The sequence below is a fragment of the Ictalurus punctatus genome, chromosome 3 (assembly GCF_001660625.3).
Source record: "Ictalurus punctatus breed USDA103 chromosome 3, Coco_2.0, whole genome shotgun sequence".
NCBI classification, from domain to species: Eukaryota; Metazoa; Chordata; class Actinopteri; order Siluriformes; family Ictaluridae; genus Ictalurus; species Ictalurus punctatus.
In genome coordinates, this window is record NC_030418.2 from 6,119,939 (window position 1) to 6,140,661 (window position 20,723).

Here is a 20,723-nt window from a genome sequence, read left to right on the forward strand (position 1 = left end):
AGTGTGCATTACAGTGATTTTATCATGGGTAAGGGGGTTTTAGGCACTGTGCTTCACATCGTGCCTCACACTCTTACACGTGATAAAATCACTGTAACGCAAACCCTCGAGTGGCTTATTGCTTTAATAGACAAACAGCGAGTAGAGAGAGAAGATTATTATCATCTCGCCATATATGAGTATACAGTAGAATAGTGTTTTCTAAAGCCTTTGTGCAACATATTATACAAAGTTACAGCAGTGAATCATCAGGCAACATGTAGTGTAAATTAGGACCATTGCAGTGCAAATGAACAGCAAGGTACATGACAATTAAAAGTAAACTCGGTACAATGGGGACAACATAGTAAATATGGCAGGACTCAACTTATAGAACAGTATAACAGTGTGGAACATACAATAGGCTACATACAGTGAACCGCAGCACAAAATACATCCACTGAACACCAGTTCTATGGACGGAAATGCTTGTTGATAAGTGAGGTCAGAAGAGAGTGGTTTGAGCTGACAGGAAGACTACAGTATGCTACCTCATATAACCACTCTTTACAGCCGCAGTGAGCAGAAAAGTATCTCACAGCATGTTAAATCTTGAGGCAGATGGGCTACAAGAGCAGAAACGGAATCTGAGGCTACAGTGGGCACAGGTACTATGAAGACCACACAATGAATACAAAACAACACTGACTGTTATAACAGTGTCATGGTGCAGAACATACAGTGACTGGAATAGTGTTTAATGAGTGAAGACTTATCACTACGTCCTAGGAGCCTGGGAGAAGACCTTGAGTGTTGTGAGTAATGTGTCTATTGTGCTGTTTCTGTGTGACAGGTCATACTGGTGTAGGTAGACAATGAATATAATGATGTATCTATGAATGCTGTATAATGATGATGATGATGATGATGATGATGATGATGATTATTATTATTACAATTCATTAATTATAATAATTAATAATTATTATTATTATTATAATGAAAATATATTGTGTGAATATGCTGTGATGTAGGAATAGTACAACAATTCCTGAATTTTGAGTAATTACTGAGTAAAATAATTAATAAATTAATTAACAGCAATTAATAGATTAATTAAGAGAGAGCGAGAGAGAAAAGTAAAACCAAATTCTGTAGGTTTTAAACGACATGGAGCGTTTCATTCTTAATTGAACCTGATTGGGGGAATTCTCCAGGGTGCTGAAAGGAGCCTCTTTTATAGCAAGGAGAAAGAACAGGGGCGGAGAATCGATCGTTTGTGACCACGCCCACCGCAGCGCAATTGGCCAGCACGCCGCGGAACGTCACGTGAGTGAGACCCCGCACGTTTAGGCCGCTGAATTATAGATGAAAGCGCTCGAGCTGAGAAATGTAGATTGGGTCCCGCGCGCGCGCACCTCATCTCGCGCAGCGCACGACCGACCGAACGTTCCGAACGTTCTTTCCAGCCTGCAAAAAAAAAAACAATCCACAGGACGACGAGATGACTCCTGAAAAACCCTGATAAAAGTCGTGTCAGGCGCCTCGTTTTTATTTAAAACAAAAACAAACCATTAAAAAAAACAATCAATCACTTAAAACAAGGAGACGCAAAAGAGGCGCGATGCTCGGAACCGTGAAATATGGGACAGCAGTCGCTCTGCTGTTGTTTACTGCATTGCTCTTCTTCACCGGAGCCACTGAGGAGGGAATTTTCACAAACCATCTTTTAGTGCAATTACACGAGGGAGGGAATGAAGATGCACACCAACTTGCACTTGAGTATGGCTTTGGGAGTGCCAGACAGGTAAGAATTGATCACGAAATTGCAAAACACACCAAAAATAGGTTCTTATTTATGCTCGAGATTGCTTGCTGCTGAAACTTGAAGACTACTAACAAAGCCAAAACATCCTTTAACAGCCCATAGTTTTGATCTGTCAGACATATGCCGAATTAAGAAGATGTTCTGTAAAGCCTTTGCAAGAGTCGTTTGTTCAGTTAAATGCACAAAGTTTACAAAGGAGATGGACAATTGGCCAGCACTTGTTTTCTTTTCTTGTTTTCTTTTCTTTTCTTCTTGTTCCCTTCTCAGCTGAAATGAGGCTTTGTGTTGTGGCCAGTTAAAGTTTACGAACCAAGATCTAATGAGTTGTCTGTTCACTAACAAGAGTGTTATAGAACACACAGAACTGCACCTTAACTCTAACACTTAACCATGAAAACATCAGTATACAGTACATTAAACAAAGAATATACCTTTTTTTTTTTCTTTTTTTTTTTAGGAAATAAAAGGCAATGTTCAAACAGCCTCTTGCAAACTACTGTATGTTCATATCAGTCACCAAACCTGACATGTCTTTGGATCATATCTACTGATTAAAGTTGCCAAAATAAATAAATAAATCGTGACAGGTTTCCAGTTCAGTTTCAAATCAACCGTGTGCAGGTATATATGTTGAGAACATATTTCCCTTACATATATTCCATACTATACCCTTAAAATGATCGGTATATGTATGTGTATATGTATATTCATGTATATGCAATTCTAGCAGTCATGAACCTCCAAATAAATCACCTTTAAAATGACATCTTTAAGACAGGCTGTACAATCAGTATCACTGTAATCTTAAGCCACACTATACATATATAACAATATAGCCGTAGTTCAGAACCAAACAGTAGGCTACATTATGACGTCAGAAATTGTCCAATCACATGGATGGATGGATGTGCAGGATGTGAGATATACATAACCAGTGCCTCGCGTCCATTGATTTGATTAAGAGACATAAGTTTTCTTATTGATAATAGAAAATACTACTGCCTGTTCACACAACATTAAAGTACATCCACTGCTAGTCATCCATTTCTGAAGCATACTGCCCTCCCGTGTCCTGCCGCTTATTTATTCAGTAATCATAAAGCAAATTTATTAGTGAATTGAGGATATTATTAATGTTATAATGAGTTTGGTCAAATGTCAAAATATGAGCTGTGTGTGTATGTGTGTGTGTGTGTGTGTGCAGTGGACTGTTACAACATCTAATGATGTGGAAAGCAGGTCTGGTCAGGCATTCAAAATTTCCCGTGCTTGTAGCCTAATTTTTCTATTTAGAAGATTTCACATACTGTATCACAGAAATGATGCATCGACTCAACTTTGTAATTGTGCTATAATTACTTTGTCTCACTCCCATGTGCATTTAAATCTGTAAACTGGACATATATCTCAAAGATTACTTACTTATCTTACTTATCACTCTTGGGCCTCGTTTGACGTTTGGTCTGGTTGTCGTCTTTTTTCCAGTAAGACACTATTACACATAGTCGAAAATCTTTAGTAAGAATTCATCTGGATAGAAAAAAGGGCATTTATCACGGTCAATTCAGTGACCTTGATCAAATCTTTCATTGAACATAATGAACGTATTATATTTGTTCCGTCGCTGGCCGCTAATGCACAGCCATGTACACCTTAGATATTTTTACAGAACCTTATGCAAGCTGTTTGTCTTTTCTTCAAGCTTCCCTTCGGCGAGAGACTTTTTCATTTCTACCCCCGGGACCCTCCTAAAACGAAGAGGAAACGCAGTCTTCGTCGCCACCAGCATCTGGATGAGGACCGACGGGTGAGCCTACAAGCTCAGTGTTTAGTTCCCATAGAAACCGGCCCAATTCCAGTCCCTGGAAAACAATAGTTAATAGGGGAGGGTGATGCAGCCTAAAAAATTAGATCACCATGTTTTCAAAGGTCTTAATAATAATGTTCATCACAGTATACTGTACATAATAATATTAAAGAGGGTGGGAGAACATTGTAGCTTGTCAAACAGTATTTTTGTCTATTTATATATACATAAATCGACATATATGAATGTCCGTGCTGTTTATCAGTACTTATCATCAGGGCCAATCCCAAGGCTAATGCTTTCCTGGAAGAGTTTAAATATCATTATAAAATTATTTGATGGGGGAAAAAAATGAAAATTGAGCAACACTATATACATTTTTGTTCTGTTCATATGCAGTATAATGATATTTAAAAAAAAAACCTCGTCCTGCTCGGCATCCAGTTAGTACACACTGTACCTTTCTGAAATGTAAAATAGTAAATAATTTGATACGTAAAGTATTTCTCAATAAAAATCAACAAACATGTCAGTAACACACTGTTAGTGAGAAACATAAAACTTCTTTAGAGTTTGTTAATAAAGACATGGTATGGTTTGTACTCAGAAATGAAAAAAAAGCATGATATACGCTATAAAACTAACATACTAGTGAGTAACAATTAAGGCAGGCAGCCTTACTCAGCTTTCTCGTCAGAGAAAACACGTCACATATTGCACAGACTTGCTGGAAAGGTGGATGTCTTTTTGATTTTTGGCAAATAGGTAGGGTAGCAGAAATAAAAACAGATGTTTCTGCCATATAAGGAGATATACAGTTAACTGTGATTATACACCGAATCACTCCTTTGCATTTTATGGCATACTTAAACTAGTTTTCTGAAATAATTCTTATTTACTTTCCCTTTTTCCTCTGACATCATGGGAATCATGAGTTCGGCTGCTTCCGCCTCTACTGTATATAGTAATTCATGAGTGTAGATTTATGCAAATTGCTATGTTAGATGCACACATGGCCTTTAGGATAGACTGAGGCTCGTCATCATACACATGTGAATAAGAATGAATGTAGTGTTTATGCAGCTATTCGATGAGAATTCCGGCTGAGGCGATGCATTTATCAGCAAATTTACACACAAGACGGGATAGGCTTGAAAAGGCACAAAAATTCCAAACATATTTATGAGCATGTTTTTTTCTACAGAATTTTGTAGCTGATAAACCTTGAAGTCTTAACTGGAAGAGAAATGTTTCAACACTGTTAAGTCTACGAGCAGCTGTACGAGCTGGTGGTCATGCACTTTTAAAATGGTGTACGCTTAGTTTTGAATCATTGTATGTTTTATATGTATACTGATTTAAATAAGCACTATGTATAGGCTGCCCAATCATCAACTGTCAGGTTTCGGTGAGTCTGTAGCCCACTGTAGCCTCAGATTCCTGTTCTTGGCTGACGGGAGTGGAACATGATACCATCTTCTTCCGTTGCAGTCCATCCGCCATGATGCTTTTCTGCTCACCACGGTTGTAAAGAGTGGTTATTTAAGTTACAGTATCCTTCTTGTTAAGTCAAACCTTGTTACGTCTGACCGTTCTCGTCTGACATCTCTCATTACTGCTCACTGGATGTTTTTCACACCATCCTGTTTAAATGCTACACAGATCCCCAGAGCTTTTCAGCAGTTTCTGAAATACTCAAACTAAACCTGTCTGGCACCAACCATGCCAAAGTCACTGAGATTTGTTCACATTTGTTGCCTATTCTGATAATGGAAACTTTTGACCTGCATCTTCATGGCGTTATGAATTATGCTGCAACATGATTGGTTGATTAGATAATTGCATGAATGAACAAGGGAACAAGTGCTCCTATTAACATGGCATGAGTAAGTGTATTTGTTCTGTACAAAACATTGTGAATGAAGAAATTAAGTATAGCTATGTGATATGAACAGTAGAGGTAATGATGCAGGAACACGCAGAGTTTGGAGCGCTTATGGAACGGTGTTAAAACGAACACATATTTACTAAAGCTACTACAGAGTTGTTTTTTTTTAAAGTGATGTTGGTATTTGGCACCATTAGTATTTAAAGTGACACGAGCAACGCTTTTAACAGCTGTGTTTGAAATCTAAAATGATCAAGTTTATCGGCTTCTCAACAAATTCTGTGTCAGGCATCAATAAACGTTAAGCAAAGGACTATTCAGGCTTGTGCTGGTTAGCTTTTCAACAATCAATGCAAGGACATAGACGAGCTTTTTCAAGTCTTAACCTGTATTCAAGGGTTTGATATAGAGTGCCTCATATTGATCCTGTACTCCGGTTTTCCTACTTCGGCTCAGTTCATGCTCACTGTCCAATCAGTTAGTTGTTTTCTCTGAGACAATCGCAGTGTTTGCTATGCTCTCGATCCTCTTTATGTCTTCCTTTTTTGTCCTTTTGTGTTGCTGAGTAACTGTCTCATTATAGGCTACGTATGACCTTTTACCTACGACACCTCAGAATATGCCAGAGTATGTAGAAAGAACAATTTAGAGTACAGACTTTTGATTTTATGTTTTGGTTGTTTGAGTCATTACTTTATTACATGTCATGAAGCAAACACTGGTTGAAAAGGTCTTGGGTACCATTTTGAAGAGCAGCGGTGACTGCCAGAGATCAGACAGGCTATTGTAAATAATGTCCTATAGCTCACACCAGAAGAGCAGAAGTGCTGAGCTTGATAAGAGAGGAAGATGCATAGATCATTGAGGATGTTTATATGTGTTCTCTGTGTTGTGATGATACATAGCTTATCCAACCTACTGGATTTTTTTTAATGTATAGGATTTACTCCTGGCTCAGATTTTCTTACAAATTAATAGCCATTGTCTAACCTTTTGGACTCAACACTTATGCTACAATATTTCCCAGACTTGGTTTCAAGCCCCTAGTAGTCATGTGTAGTGTGCATTCTTTTAACAATGTGCTATTTTTTGCTTTGGTTGTGCTGATAACTCAGACAGATACCACATACAAACCACCTGTTGATGTATTTAGAATGATTGCAGAGCTGTAATGAAATCTTGAGAAACTCCTAGGCTGAACCTTTTATTGCTTTGGTTATGCATTTCAGACTTTCTATTAATTTGAACAAGCCTGTGGTCAGTCAAATACACAGTGCATAGACTATTAAGGAAAAAATGGAAGCCTTCCAGTCCTTTCTGTCACGATTGGAGGTAGAGACGGATGCAAGTGCCGATTATAAGTTTTAATAAAGACCAAAATAATACACAAAAAGACACTATGACCTTGTGGCGAAACACATAGGATAAAGATAAAGATAAACATAAACAAAAGGCCATCAACACAGTAACAGGACCAACAGTAAAGAAAGCCAAATGTAAAACAACCAGTGTAGTGCAAACTGTGGCTATAAATACCTGTAAGTGCTCGTTAACAAGAATGAAACTCAGGTGCAGGTGGTCATGTGACATGATGATGTGGTGCAGTGGCTGCTGGGAACTGTAGTCCAGAGCTCCGTCTCTGATATTACATGACACTTTCCAAATCCCAATTTTATCCATGTTTTACATTTTATACATCCAAAAAAAATCTATGCACTATAGTATTATGTGCTGCCATGCTATTACTATTTATCCTGTAAGGCTGGAGAAATTATGCAGCTGAGGGGAGAATATGAATTTTGGACAGGACATAAACTTGAAGGTTTTAGGGAAGCAGGGTTCACTTAATTCCTGCTTATAGTGTTTGTTTGTTTGTTTTTTGTTCAGGTACACTGAAAAGGGAAATAATTGTAGTTCTTGTACCAGCATTTAATATATCTTATACCATAATTCTCAAATCGGATTGATCATAAGTTGTTGACTATCTAAACCAGGAACTTGTCCCATGGATGTTCCATAACATTAAAGGTAACTATGTATGTTTAAAAACCATAATGTGCCATTCATAATTAAATAAAAAATAATAATCATTGGCACACTGCTGTGGTATAAGAGGAATAAAACCCGTCATTGTGCTGTTATAGGAAAATTATCCACTTATAGGCGGTAAGAGTAACTTGTCTGGCCACTAAACACCATCCCGTCATGGATTATTTTCTGTAACAGCATATCCTGATGAGTAAGAAATATCAAATTACACATGTGAAATCAATATACTCAATGGATTTGTCCTTCTTGCTCCACATTCTCCTCTTAAGCAGAGATAATATGGTGCTCAAAATGTAGCATCTGAGATAAGATTAGTTGTTATCACGAGGATCTGATTTTATTGTGAAAATCCGAAAAAAAAACATACGAAAATTTGATGTCATAAGGTTTCATAGGTTCAGACATTTCTGAAGCACCTGGTATGCCATTGTGCAATTTTGCACACAAATAATTGCAAAACAGCTGCCAGTGAGTCAACCTTTTCTTTCAGAATTTTGAAATATTTTTGAAAATTTTATTTCCAAATGTGTGAGATGTATGTACCATTTATCACAAAATAAAAACCAAGGCCGACAACACAAAATTCATACAAATCCTAACACGTGTGAAAATCTTTGACTGTTAAACTCACCACTTGTTCCAACCAGGATATTTTCATGTTCGTGAATTTCCCAGCATTAGCATAAGCACAGTGAACCATTTTACAGCAGTTTTCAGGGACTGCACACTGACATTTAACTACATGAGATGCATTTTTTTTAATGTGTAAACTGCGTGCTGAGGTAGAAAAGAGGGCACTGCTGGGAATGCTCACTTCTAATTGAGAAGAAATGGTCTGTTTTCGATACAGTAGACCTCTCTTGCTCGTTTTATTTCATATTCTTTAAACGGTTTCTCTCAAAGCCTTGCCAAGAATTTCATTAAAACAGTACTTAGCAAGCTACCTGCTCCCACAGATTCCCGTCGAATCTCATTTATGCCATACGACAGCTGGCGATATTCGCTGATCTGCATATCTGACTGCTATTTAAAGAGGGGGAGCTAATGAAATCTTTTGGGAATGACATGTTGAAATAACCAATATATGATGGTATTAAAGCACCCAGCGAATTTAGTATAATAAAATTCAACAGCATGTTCTTCAGGATTATTCTTGACAGCTTACTTAATAGGCTACCCATAAATCCATGACAGGTAGGGTTAGGGTTTTATACTCAGCATATACTGACAAAAATGGGCAACATATGACACATTTTTATTATTTCTTCAATCGAAAATGAGATCTTTATCATATTTGGGATTATCCAATGGTATCGCATTAAGGCTACAGTAACTCAAGTAACCACTCTTTACAGCTGTGTTGAGCAGAAAAGAATCTCAGAACATGTAAGAAATTGAAGTTTGAGGCAGATGGCCTACAACAGCAGAAGACTACATCAGGTTCCACACCTGTCCACCGAGAACACGAACCCGAGGCTACATTGGGCACAGGTTCACCTAAACTGGACAGTTGAATACTGGAAAAAACATTTTGGTGAGCCTGTGTTCACTGTAGACTCATGTTTTTGGTTGACAGGAGTGGAACCTGACGTGGTCTATAGATACATATTCAATCATACACAACTCCAGTCCTTCCTCTTCTATCTTATGAAAGTTCTAATATGGAAGGCTTTACATAAGTTATATCCCTGGTGAGTTAGCTTCCCATGACTTGCACAATTTTTCATCATGGTTTCGTGTATAACTATATTTAAAGAAGGATACCATTTCAGCATATTCAGGTGTTGAACATACTGACAGCACAATGTCAAATCGTTTCAATTTCATCCTTTCCTGTTAAAAAAAAAACCCAGGACTATCCAGGGACACAGCCTTCTCTTTAATTACAGACTTGCTCATTTATTCTGTATTTCCTGGCGTCACCTTATATCTAAGGCAACTATTGATAAAGAATTCATTGACATGAATGGCATATTATTAACCCGAAATTACACAGAGCAATTGTGAGGACTTGTTTGTTCTATTGCCTTATATAATATACAATATTGTATATAGTCATTGTTCTGATGGCTATCAAAGAGCTTTCAAAGCCTTTCTTAAATTAGCCCTGCCTTTAATCTGCACAATGTCTGTTCGATGAAAGCGAGAGAACATGCAAATCCGAGAGCACAATACAGGCATTCTTTGTTCCGAAGGTCTTATCACACCACATACTGTCTGCTGAATATGGGTCTGGTCTCTGTAGGTTTCAGCTTCTGTTGTGATATGGAGTACAGCCCAGGAGATTTAACAGAGTGATAAATGTGTCATTCATATCCAAAAGGAAATCTCATGAATTCTCATATTTCTTATGATATTTTCAGTAAAAAAAATTATTTGTGAATGATTTCAGAAAATGTCAGTGCTTGCGCGTTTTATTTTATGTCTCAGGTAAAAAAAGTGATTCTACAGGCGGGATTCGAACGTCAGAAGAGAGGCTATCGAGACATCAATGACTTTGACATCGGTTTGAATGATCCACTTTTTACCAAGCAGTGGTACCTTGTAAGTAATTACAACTTTTATTGTCTTCATGCCTTTATGCCTGACCTTCAGTACCATAGCTGTTCATGACAAATCAATCAGAATGGCTGATAATGTTCCATCCATCCATCCATTTTCTATACTGCTTATCCTTCAAGGTGGGGGGAACCTGGAGCCTATCCCAGGGGGCATCGGGCACAAGGCGGGGTACACACTGGACAGGGTGCCAATCCATCGCAGGCCACAATCACATACATTTGCACACCCATTGATACACTATGGACAATTTGGACATGCCAGTCAGCCTACCATGCATGTCTTTGGACTGAGGGAGGAAACCGGAGTACCCGGAGGAAACCCCCACAGCACGGAGAGAACGTACAAACTCTGCACACACAGGACAGCGGCAGGAATCAAACCTCCAACCCTGGCAGTGTGGGGCGAACGGGCTATCCACTAAGCTAGTGTGCACCCGGCTGATAATCTTAATTTAAATATTTTTTCTCTTCGGCGATCAGTGTAATCCTCGAGCCAGCATCTTCAACAAGCCTTCTCTATTCCTCCATGACTTTATCATTCCTGGGTACTATGTCTGCTTTATGAAAACAGAATGTCACCTTTATTGAGATTGTCATTTTTAAATGTCTCCCAGCAACCGGTCTATTATCAGTGACCTTTATTTTGCCCTGTAACATTGTTATGGTTGTGACTAATTTTATAATGTCCACACACCTGGAGTGTTCAGCTCATGTGAACAGGTCCATATTGTGTTGTTGATTAGATAAATACAGGGCAGGCGGACGGCACCCCCGGGCTGGACCTCAACGTGGCTGAGGCCTGGAAGATGGGCTACACTGGAAAAGGAGTGACCATCGCCATCATGGATGATGGTATATATATATATATATATATATATATATATATATATATATATATATATATATAATTTTCCATTTTAATTAGTTAACTTCTACCTACTGTTTTCAGTGACATACTTTTGAATGATCTATTTTGCTTATGTATTATATTTATACCACTGATAAAGCATATGTTTTGCAATTTTCACAGGTATCGATTATTTACACCCAGACCTTGCGTCCAATTATGTGAGTATACATAATCCTCTTGTGTATACTATAGGGATGTAACCAAATAATAATTAAAAAAAAACATTATTTCTAAACTGGTACAAATACAAATACCAATAGGAGGTGCACAATTTTTTTTGTAAGCCACGAATACATTATTGTTTTCTTTGCTGAAGTCCTGCAAATTAACCTTTTTTTAATTGGATAAGCTAGCTTTTCTCTCAAGGCATCTGGTTGAGACTACATATGTACTCTGGGACTGGGATCCTGTGGGAACAGGTTTTTACTTTCATGCAGGCATGAGCAGGCGGTCAGATTCAAAGCTCAGGGGACAAAGAAAGACCATGTTCATTAATGTGTGATGCATTTGAAGCATTCATTCACCCTTAGTAACTGCCTAGTCCGGGTCGTGGTGGTTTAAATCAGGCTATTATTTAGTTTTTATTTTTAGAAATAGAACCAACTAAATTTGTTAGGTAATATTGTGGGCAGTTAAAAAAGAAAAATAATATCTGTGCAAGAGGGTTAGGTTTAGGTCGAGACCAATTTATGAACTCGAGCGATGTAGCTGAGGTTGAGGAGCTGTCAGAAGCAGAATTCATGCTACCATACACACCATGTTTTTTTTTACAGTGTTTCCTGGGATATAGTGGTAGGGGTGATATTTAATAAAAATTACATAAATAAAATAAAACAGATAATTAAATAAATTAATGAATTGTTCCGGTTTAAGCCACACGCTATACAGACAGTGACATTATGTTACACCCATAGTGTAGTTATTTTATTTTCTCCTGTGGCTGGACAGGTGTCTAATATTTTCACAGAATCAGCTGTTCTGAATAACTCTAAATCATACAGGCAGTGTTACTGTGGGTTTTTTTCCCCCTCAATGAGCTACTGATTTGTTGTAGTGCTGTTTAGTACAAAATTGGCCAAAATCATAGATGCTACAGCATTACACTTAAGATAAATTAATTATAGCATGGTACTCTTAATCTTAATCTAGGTTGGTAATTTGTTGAACAGAAACCTTATTTGTTTTAGTACTAAAAACTAGAATCCAATTTGTAGTAAATGTACTATATTTTATTGTTTCCTGCTATTCCTGAATGTCTGTGAAACGCAGCGCAATAATTTTACTCCAAACATTATTTTCGAAGTCATTGTAACCATTTCTCCTGGAAAGCCTTTCTCTGCTTTTCCAACTAATAACCAGCTTTAATTGAAAATGTCTACTATTCATTAATATTCATAAGCAGACCTCTGATGGTCATAAATATTCATTAGTTGAGATGTGTCCAGTACGAATCTAATGTGATGCAGGAAGAAGCGGAACAAAATACTTAACTTCTATAATAGCAAGACATTTCAGAGCAATGGATTTATAGAACGCTTTATTAACAATAGCCTACATAATTGTAGGACTCAGCAAGCCAGCGAGGTGGAACAGCTAATCGCATTCTCAAGGAAGGGAGAAGCATTTTGCGTGCTGTCTTTTTTAAATGAATGTTTTGTAACCTGTCTCAGTTTCCAACCTGAGAAATGAATACAGTGATTCTTTTTTTTTAATGTAATAATAAATCTTGCAGTGTTTTCAATGCTGTTCTGAGAGAAATAAGGTGAATAGAATGATTGGAGAGAAGAGCTGGATTTCAAGTAATTTATTTATCGCTTTCTGTGGCTAATGTTTGCTACAAACTACAAAGCTAAACCTGAGTCATAGACGACGTTTACATGCACATCAAATTCCGTTTAAGGTCTATATTCGGGTTGCAGCCATATTCCGAATACGATGTTTATATGCGTACAGGTATCGGAATATTCCTGTATACATGGTTGCGTCCGTTTAGCCGTTTAGAGTTGCCATTCCTAAATGCCTAGCCTACAGCTAAGTATCTGCTAGCATGTACAATTCCATGCGGACTGAGCATGCGCATATATCTCCTTTCAGTGGATTTTCTGAATAAGGTGTTTACATGCAACACGTTTCTGATTAAAACAGGCATCTTCCAGGGGTGGGATTCAGAATTTGAGGAATGAGAATCTTGTCTTAATCTGAATCGGGTAACCGGATTTCAGTGTTTAAATGACTCAATACTAATTAGAATATCACCAAATTCCAATTCATATCGGTATACTTTACTGTGCATGTAAGCATAGTTATATTCGCTTGAATCATACGTTGACTAGCCTCTCAAGATGCAAACACATCTCGAGTGTGATTTAGAGAGCTGCAGCTCTTTTATAGTACCACCAAATGCCAAAATAGAGGCAGAAGCTAACAGTCACATCCTTTAAGCCTGAAGAAATACAGTATGTTCCAGTAGGTTCTGGAAAGATATTTCTTTCCTTGCCATCGAAGACACATTTGGCTTGTGCATGCAATCCTACCTGGAACTAATGACGGGTTTTCTTTTGCGTGGTGAGATGGGATCAGACTGCACCTTGGCAATTAATAAATGCTGCCATTCTCCCATCACGAATCTCACTCAGTAGAGATTTCAGACCTGACTGCCACAGATAGAATAAACATCTCTCCAATCTTTATATTTCTCTTTCTTCACTGGCTGCACCCTCTCAAAGGCACCAGGCGATTTAACAAGTACATGTTCAGCTTATATGAAGTCCTGATTCAGGGTTGGAGTCTTGCGAGTGTAGTGTGTGGGCTGTGAGTCTCACCATGCCTTCGAACATGGAGGAGCCTTAACCCAAAAATAACCTTTGCTTATCTATGGCGCTGGGTGATGCCAGCGCACGCTCCGCTGGGTCGATGTCTCCTGCCGAGCCAGGCTGAAACAGTCATTTACTGCCTCCTCCCCCCTCTCCTCCTCTCCTTTCCTCTCGCCTTCTTTTTTCTCCCCTACTTGCTGCTACTGTTTTATTTAGCACCAATTCCACCCAGAGCTCCAGCTCCCCGTTCCCTCTGAATTATCAGAACACATGCAGGCATCTTTGCCGCAGCATACACAGTATTCCAGTTCTACAGTGCCCTAGGACCAAGACACACTGCTTTATTTGTCTCTATTTTTAGTAGAGGAAGGTCATTTATAGTCTACTAAGAAAATAAATCTTGATGAATTTGCTTAGCTGAAGCGGTATGTAGGTTTTATGATTGCACTTGACTGCATTTTTAGGCGGCATTTTTAGGTGGCCCTTCTCTCTCTCTCTCTCTCTCTCTCTCTCTCTCTCTCTCGCTCTCTCTCTCTCTCTCTCTCTCTTTGTTTCTCTGCCTTTCCACCAGACATAACAGATAACAAGCACAAGCTGCCAGTGCTCAACTCTGTGCAGCTTTATGTATATTTATAAGTTGCCATGGCAATAACTTGATATCTTTTACACACAAGGAATATCCCACACTCATCTTTTTATGTGTTATTTATATAACCAATAAATTATGTACCATATATACAGTATACTGCATGCTCTCTTATGTCTGTGTGGGTTTCTTCCAGGTTCTCTGGGTTCTTCCCCTCAAAAAACCCCTCCAAAATACAAAACATGCCAATAGGTAGATTGGCTACAATACAGTGCCCCTGGGTGTGAATGACTGTGAGTGTGAATGTGTATGGTGTATATATAAAACCTTCCTTCTTTATCCATCTTCTCAGATTTGTTCATTTGGATGGTTCCTTACAGATATTTCTGTATATGATCACCGCTGCCTGTGAACACTGTTCTTGTCTGTATCTTGGAACCTGCTTTTAGGCGCTTGATACAATACAAATGCTGTACTTTGATTCATGCAATGGAATGAGCATAAATACAATTATTGTCAGTTTTTTAAGGACACGTAAATTCAGTGGCATTAAATTTAATTGAAATACTAATTAACTCTTTTGAGTGCCATTTGACAGCTGCATATAAGCCAATGTTGCCTCCTTTGACTTGTTCACCTCCCCATTTAGCTCCATCGAGTAATTATTGCACCTAGTGGTCAAAATATAGAACCAGTGCTAATAGCGGCCCATTGGGCCACGACTCACGGTGCCCCATGCTCTCTCTACAAGCATTTTGTTTACGAATAGGGATGGAGCAGTGGACAGGACAGTTGATGAAATGACCTCTTCTGTGTTCATCTTGCATACTGTGACAGTGGCGATGGGAATCACACCTGCTGTACTGAACACAGTTGAATTTCTTTTTTAAAACATCCATTTGAATGGAAGTTCAGAAAGAGCAATCTTTTTAGTCCATGGTTTTCTGCCCTTTCCCTGATTAGAAAGGATGTGCTTAGCATGTTTAATCTACACTGTTATCTAGTTAGCTACATGACTAGCTAGGCTGTTAATGTGTCTTTGGAGTGTAATTATCTGCAATCCAAAACCATAATTGCACCAATAAAGCTGCAATCCAAAGACATTCTTTATAAATGAGGAACATTAAACAGAGAGGGAGCAGTGGGGTGTCAGAGATGTTTGGGAATCGTATTGGTTGACTTTGTGTAGGCCTGTTCATCTGTGCTGAAGGTCACTGGCTTTCGGTTCTTTCTTTGAAAACTGGTGTACAATTTTGTTGTTCATTCAATTCTTGCTTTCTCTGCTTATCGGGTTTCTCTAAAAATTCAGTAGATAGCAGCCTATAGCATAAGTCAAGTGTGATATCCCAACAACTTAATTATGGCATCATTATTGTCATCCTGCCCTATCAAAATCCATTGTCACAAACCACTTCTTCCTAAATTAGATGGACATGCAAATGGAAGAGCACATATTGACAACGTACATTCAGGCATACAAGTTGGTGATACTGTATAGACATTGTACCTCATGCTGAGCACAGGCAATCTCTGGAGCATGTTTTTCTGCCTTTTTTAAGAAAAGGTATTTATAGTCTGGTGGCCTGTGAATTGTTCTAAGAAAGTTTTTTGTTTTTTTTTCAGTAATGACCAGTCTTTTCCCTGATATAAGGGTAATGGTGCAGCTAGTAACCCATTATTTCAGATCTCCAGTAATCAACTTGAGCACTTTAGACATGCGGTCTGTTATTGTTCCTGCTGGTAGCCTATTTCAAGAGAGTTAAAGACTTTTAAATGTCTAGTAATACATTGTGCCATCATTTTTTAGTTTGAATTCTATTTTTAAAATACTTGTAACTGAATTTTTCTTCAGGTCATATTTATGCTGCATGCCAAATGGTTTTTAGAAGTTAATATACTTGATTGTGAGATTACCGGTAATATCCGATACCATTATGATCTATATTATGGGCTTAATTACTACTGATAATGTTGTATATGATAACCATTTCAAAGTACAAGGAATGAATGAAGAGTATGAGTGGTAATGTATCACAACACTCTGGCATGGATTATTTCCCTGAATTTTTTATTATTGAAGTTAATAAGGCAAAATAAAGCAACTTGCGTTTTACAAAGAAACCAGAAAGTGCAAACTCCTGAAGACTCTCCCGTGTGTGGCCACTATAAAGACCAGACAACCGAGACACCTACCATAAATATGTAATTAACATCAATAAACAATAATTAGTGGCACTTTTTTAATCAGTTTATTATTAAGCGTAGTTAATGTTGCACAGTCACCATCGAAGTCCCTGTGAACAAACTGTTACTATAGAAACGATAACATATTAGAACAAACGCATTAATATAAACCTATTATTTATGGTACAGCCGGAACCACTGTCAGAGCCGTGTTGTTATCGAAAATGAATCCACACCTTTCTGATTCGAGAATTCGACAGAGCCTTGGAATTAATAACTTTAACACTGTATTGTAGGAGCAGTTTGAAATCACAGCAAGCCATATTTCAAAAACATGAACATGGGGACAGATTGTCTGTAGAAATTTTTAATGAGCTATGTATAATCGTAACTGACGTTTTTTTTAATCATACTGGAAAGTTATGCCACTCCAAATTAAGTAGTTATTAAATATGTAATTGAATAACCTACTGCTGTCTGTCTAGAGGATAATGAATCACGGTAGAATTGTTATGCAAACCTAGTGGAGATTTTCGTGAAAGTCACCGTGTTCTAGTATATCTGTGACATTTGAAACTGTGTGAAAAGATTGTACTCAGCTTGTCTCTATGGTATCGATGTCAGCAATTTCTGCCCACCTTAGACCACGATGGTGATCCGATGCAGCCTGGTAGTGTCAATATCGCTCAGCCATCAGTCATATACACCAAGATACCTGCTCCAAGCATGTCATTACACAGCACAGAGCACGGAGATGAGAGGCTGCCCTTTGTCTCTCACTGACTCATCCAGGCAAATGCCAGCCAGAATACTTATCCCTGGAGCCATCAATGGTTTCTATGTATGATATTTTCAACTATAGCCTAATGAATTCCACTCTCTCAATGCTGTCTGGGCAATTTAGATTATGAAAGTATGCAAAGCACAGAAAATAGTGTTGAGAGAGGTAGCACTAGCAGACCCACTCAGTGTATCAGTGTAGGAGCAGAAACCGAGAGCCATGGTGCTGTACAAGACACTCAAGCTTACTTCCGACACAGATCGTATATTATTGCATATGTGTAAACAGCTCTGATCAGGTTTATTCTTTTTTTTTTTTTACACATCCAATATGGACCAAATTCAAATGAAGTTCTAAATATGATATATGATATCCGGTCATCTGATTTTTCAGTTCATTCTGAAGTTATTGTCACTGTTATGTGACAGATAAATGCATTTACTCAGAATGATAGCTTGGCAAAAGAATGCATGTGATGGGAAAGTTGTGTATTCAGATAGTCAGACAAACCGTGGAATATTTTTCTATTCAAAATTCAAAACTTAAAGCACTCATTCTCAATTGTCAATGGCGTTGACTCCATTTTGCAACTCCTGACTTCTCAGCCTCAATCACATTTTTCATTAAATGGAGGTCAACAGAAGTAATGTAGTGCTGGCCAGAGCAGCAGTATGGAGTCTTTTACTCTCCTAGTCTGCCTCATCCTTATATTGCGTGATGCTTTGAAGACCTCTCAACATATTTCACTCAAATGCTACAAAAATGATCTCACGTGTGTTAGGGGTCATGTTCAATCACAGTGATGCTACTGATTAAAAAGATGCTATTTCCAGTCAAGCCCTTTTTGGCTGTGGAATGATGTAAAAACCGGAACAGGATACAGGTCAGGTCTTATATGTACAAAAATAAAAAATTAAAAATCACATCTGTGTCAAAATATCCCAATGTAAATGCAGCCCAAATAATGTTTACTCTGCTACATCTGTTTCAGCAGGTTGTTTTTTTTCCCCACTTGACATTTTATCCCAACTGCTTCTTTAGAAAATTAAACAAGATTCCTCACATAATTTGAGTGTAAGTAGCCCGTTTGGTATCCAGATGTGCCTGAGCATTGCCTCTGAGGAAAGAGTGACTTTTAATTAAATTGTTAGCAAATCGTTAGCCAGAGACAAATGCGCTGAGTGTTTCTGAGGTAAATGTCATTTGGTTTACTCAGTGATTGACTAAGCTTACATTTGAGTATTCAGTTATAAATGGCAGGTTCTGGAATGTTTTGTAAACTTTAGTGAAAACTTTTTGTAATCAGAAGAAAAGAGCGTTTCCCAGTAAGTACCGTAAATGTTTTTCAAGATATTCATTTGATTCATTTCACTTGATATGTTGTAAATTCAAACTGAATTCATATTTCAATCCAATACAAAAGTAAAATTCAAGGTAGAAAACGAATATTTCCGGATTATTTTCTATCAAATGGTAGTTTTACCCAATTCTTCTCCTATTTTGGTGGATGCTTGTCCACTAATTAATTCTCCCCTAATTCATGACTATTTCCTATCTGTGACGATGCGGATAACACGTTTAATTGGAGACACATAAAGCCACCACATCCTTTCGAATTGCTGCTTAGGGCAGCTAAACACATTGAGGAGAGAGTTAATATGCTTCAGATCACCAACAACCTGCTGAGAGACAGGGCCTTATCTTTATCTTCCAGATAACAGCTCACATTTTGAACAGTTTTGAACATTGGGTTTTGAACTTGCCATCTCAAAGCAATAAAGTGAATTGCCATTGCCATTTTTAAGGCCATAAAAAAGACCCTTATGGCTATTGTAGGATTCTCACAAAGGGGCTCAACAGCTTCTCTAAACCATCCATATGGCAAAAGTAGAATTAGCAAGCAGTTACTCTCTCTCACTGACCTTTAATTAGAGTATGAGTAATTAGTCTAATTGGAAGATACTATATTACAATATACAAGTACTCTGCCACCACTGAACAAACATCGGAGCTGATGTGTTTATTGAGAGTGCCTTACAATTGAGATAGGATACAACTGAGCGGTTGAGGATTGGGGATCTTGCTCAAGGACCCAACAGTGATACCCTGGCAATGCAGGGATTTGAAGACTTGAAGTCTTAGCATGCACTCATTATGTCCATGCCTTGTGTCTGAGCTTGCAGGTCTTTGTAATTCCTGGTTTTCCTGGTCTGCTTTCCTGTTTATAATTTTGGATTATCACTCTGTGTTTGCCTGCTTGTGATATGAACCCTGCTAGGATTTCTGACAGTGATTTATGGATCGCCCTAAATGAAACCCACCTGCATCCTGCTTTCACTCATCGCATGTCATATCAGAGTGAGGAGAGAACATTTGAATTAGAGCCATTCATCCATCCATTCTCTGTACCACTTATCCTACACATGGTCATGGGTTGCCTGGAGCCTATCCCAGGGGACTCAGGGCACGAGGCAAGGGACACCCTGGACCCGGTGCCACCCCTTCGCAGGGCACAATCACACACATTCACACAACCATTCTTACACTACAGACAATTTGGAAATGCCAGTCAGACTGCAATGCATGTCTTTGTACTTGAGGAGGAAACTGTATTCTCAGAGGAAACCCCTGAAGCATTGGGAAAACATGCAAACTCCATGCACACATGGCGGAGGCGGAAATCGAACCCGCAACCTTTGAGATTCAAGGCAACTGTGCTAACCACTAAGCCATAATTAGAGCCATTCATTTCTTATTCCAAGGTTCTGCATAGTATTCCTGTAAAATGTGTTTTAGGTGATTCTGATGTACATTACCCAGAGAGGATTTGCCTTGAATTCATTGAATGTCTGGAAGGCATAAAGCATAACTACAAAAAAAGGAATGCTTACAAGTGAACTCATAGACTGGATTGCAATAGCAATTACAAGAAACATATGAATTGGCCATCCTTTATGATCCTTATAAGCAAAGTTGGACCCAGAGGACATTTAGCTTGCATGTGGTCCTCTCCTTGACATTAGCTACTGAGGAAGTCAGGGTCATTGGTTGTGTACAACATGAAGAGACTTCGAGCCATCTGTTTTCCCTTCTGTTTTGCCATGAGAAGTAGTTATAGCTGGCACTGAAAGGTGTCTGTGTTTGCTAAATGCCTCAAGGCTATCGGAATAATTCCAGTACTGTCTTACAGCATAGCAGTTCATCAGATAGCAGTTCACCCGATTGATATATATTTGAAGGTACCCGGTTTTAGCCAAGGGGGATGGGTAGAAAGGAAATAACAGACACACACCAGTGTTTACTGAGACTGGTTAAAAAGATTTTTTCATATATCAGC

General features: G+C 38.3%; 1 protein-coding gene across 1 annotated transcript in view; it reads left to right on the forward strand.

Annotated features, from left to right (window-relative positions):
• The first annotated feature begins 1,366 nt into the window (after positions 1 to 1,366).
• The window catches only part of pcsk2 (proprotein convertase subtilisin/kexin type 2), a 37,133-nt gene continuing 17,776 nt past the window's right edge, over positions 1,367 to 20,723 (forward strand). Inside the window, exons 1-5 of the mRNA XM_017462834.3 lie at positions 1,367 to 1,786; positions 3,510 to 3,614; positions 9,982 to 10,095; positions 10,856 to 10,964; positions 11,143 to 11,180. Of these exons, the coding sequence (XP_017318323.1) occupies positions 1,604 to 1,786; positions 3,510 to 3,614; positions 9,982 to 10,095; positions 10,856 to 10,964; positions 11,143 to 11,180 (549 nt within the window). The 5' untranslated portion in view covers positions 1,367 to 1,603. The remainder of the gene's footprint in view (positions 1,787 to 3,509; positions 3,615 to 9,981; positions 10,096 to 10,855; positions 10,965 to 11,142; positions 11,181 to 20,723) is intronic.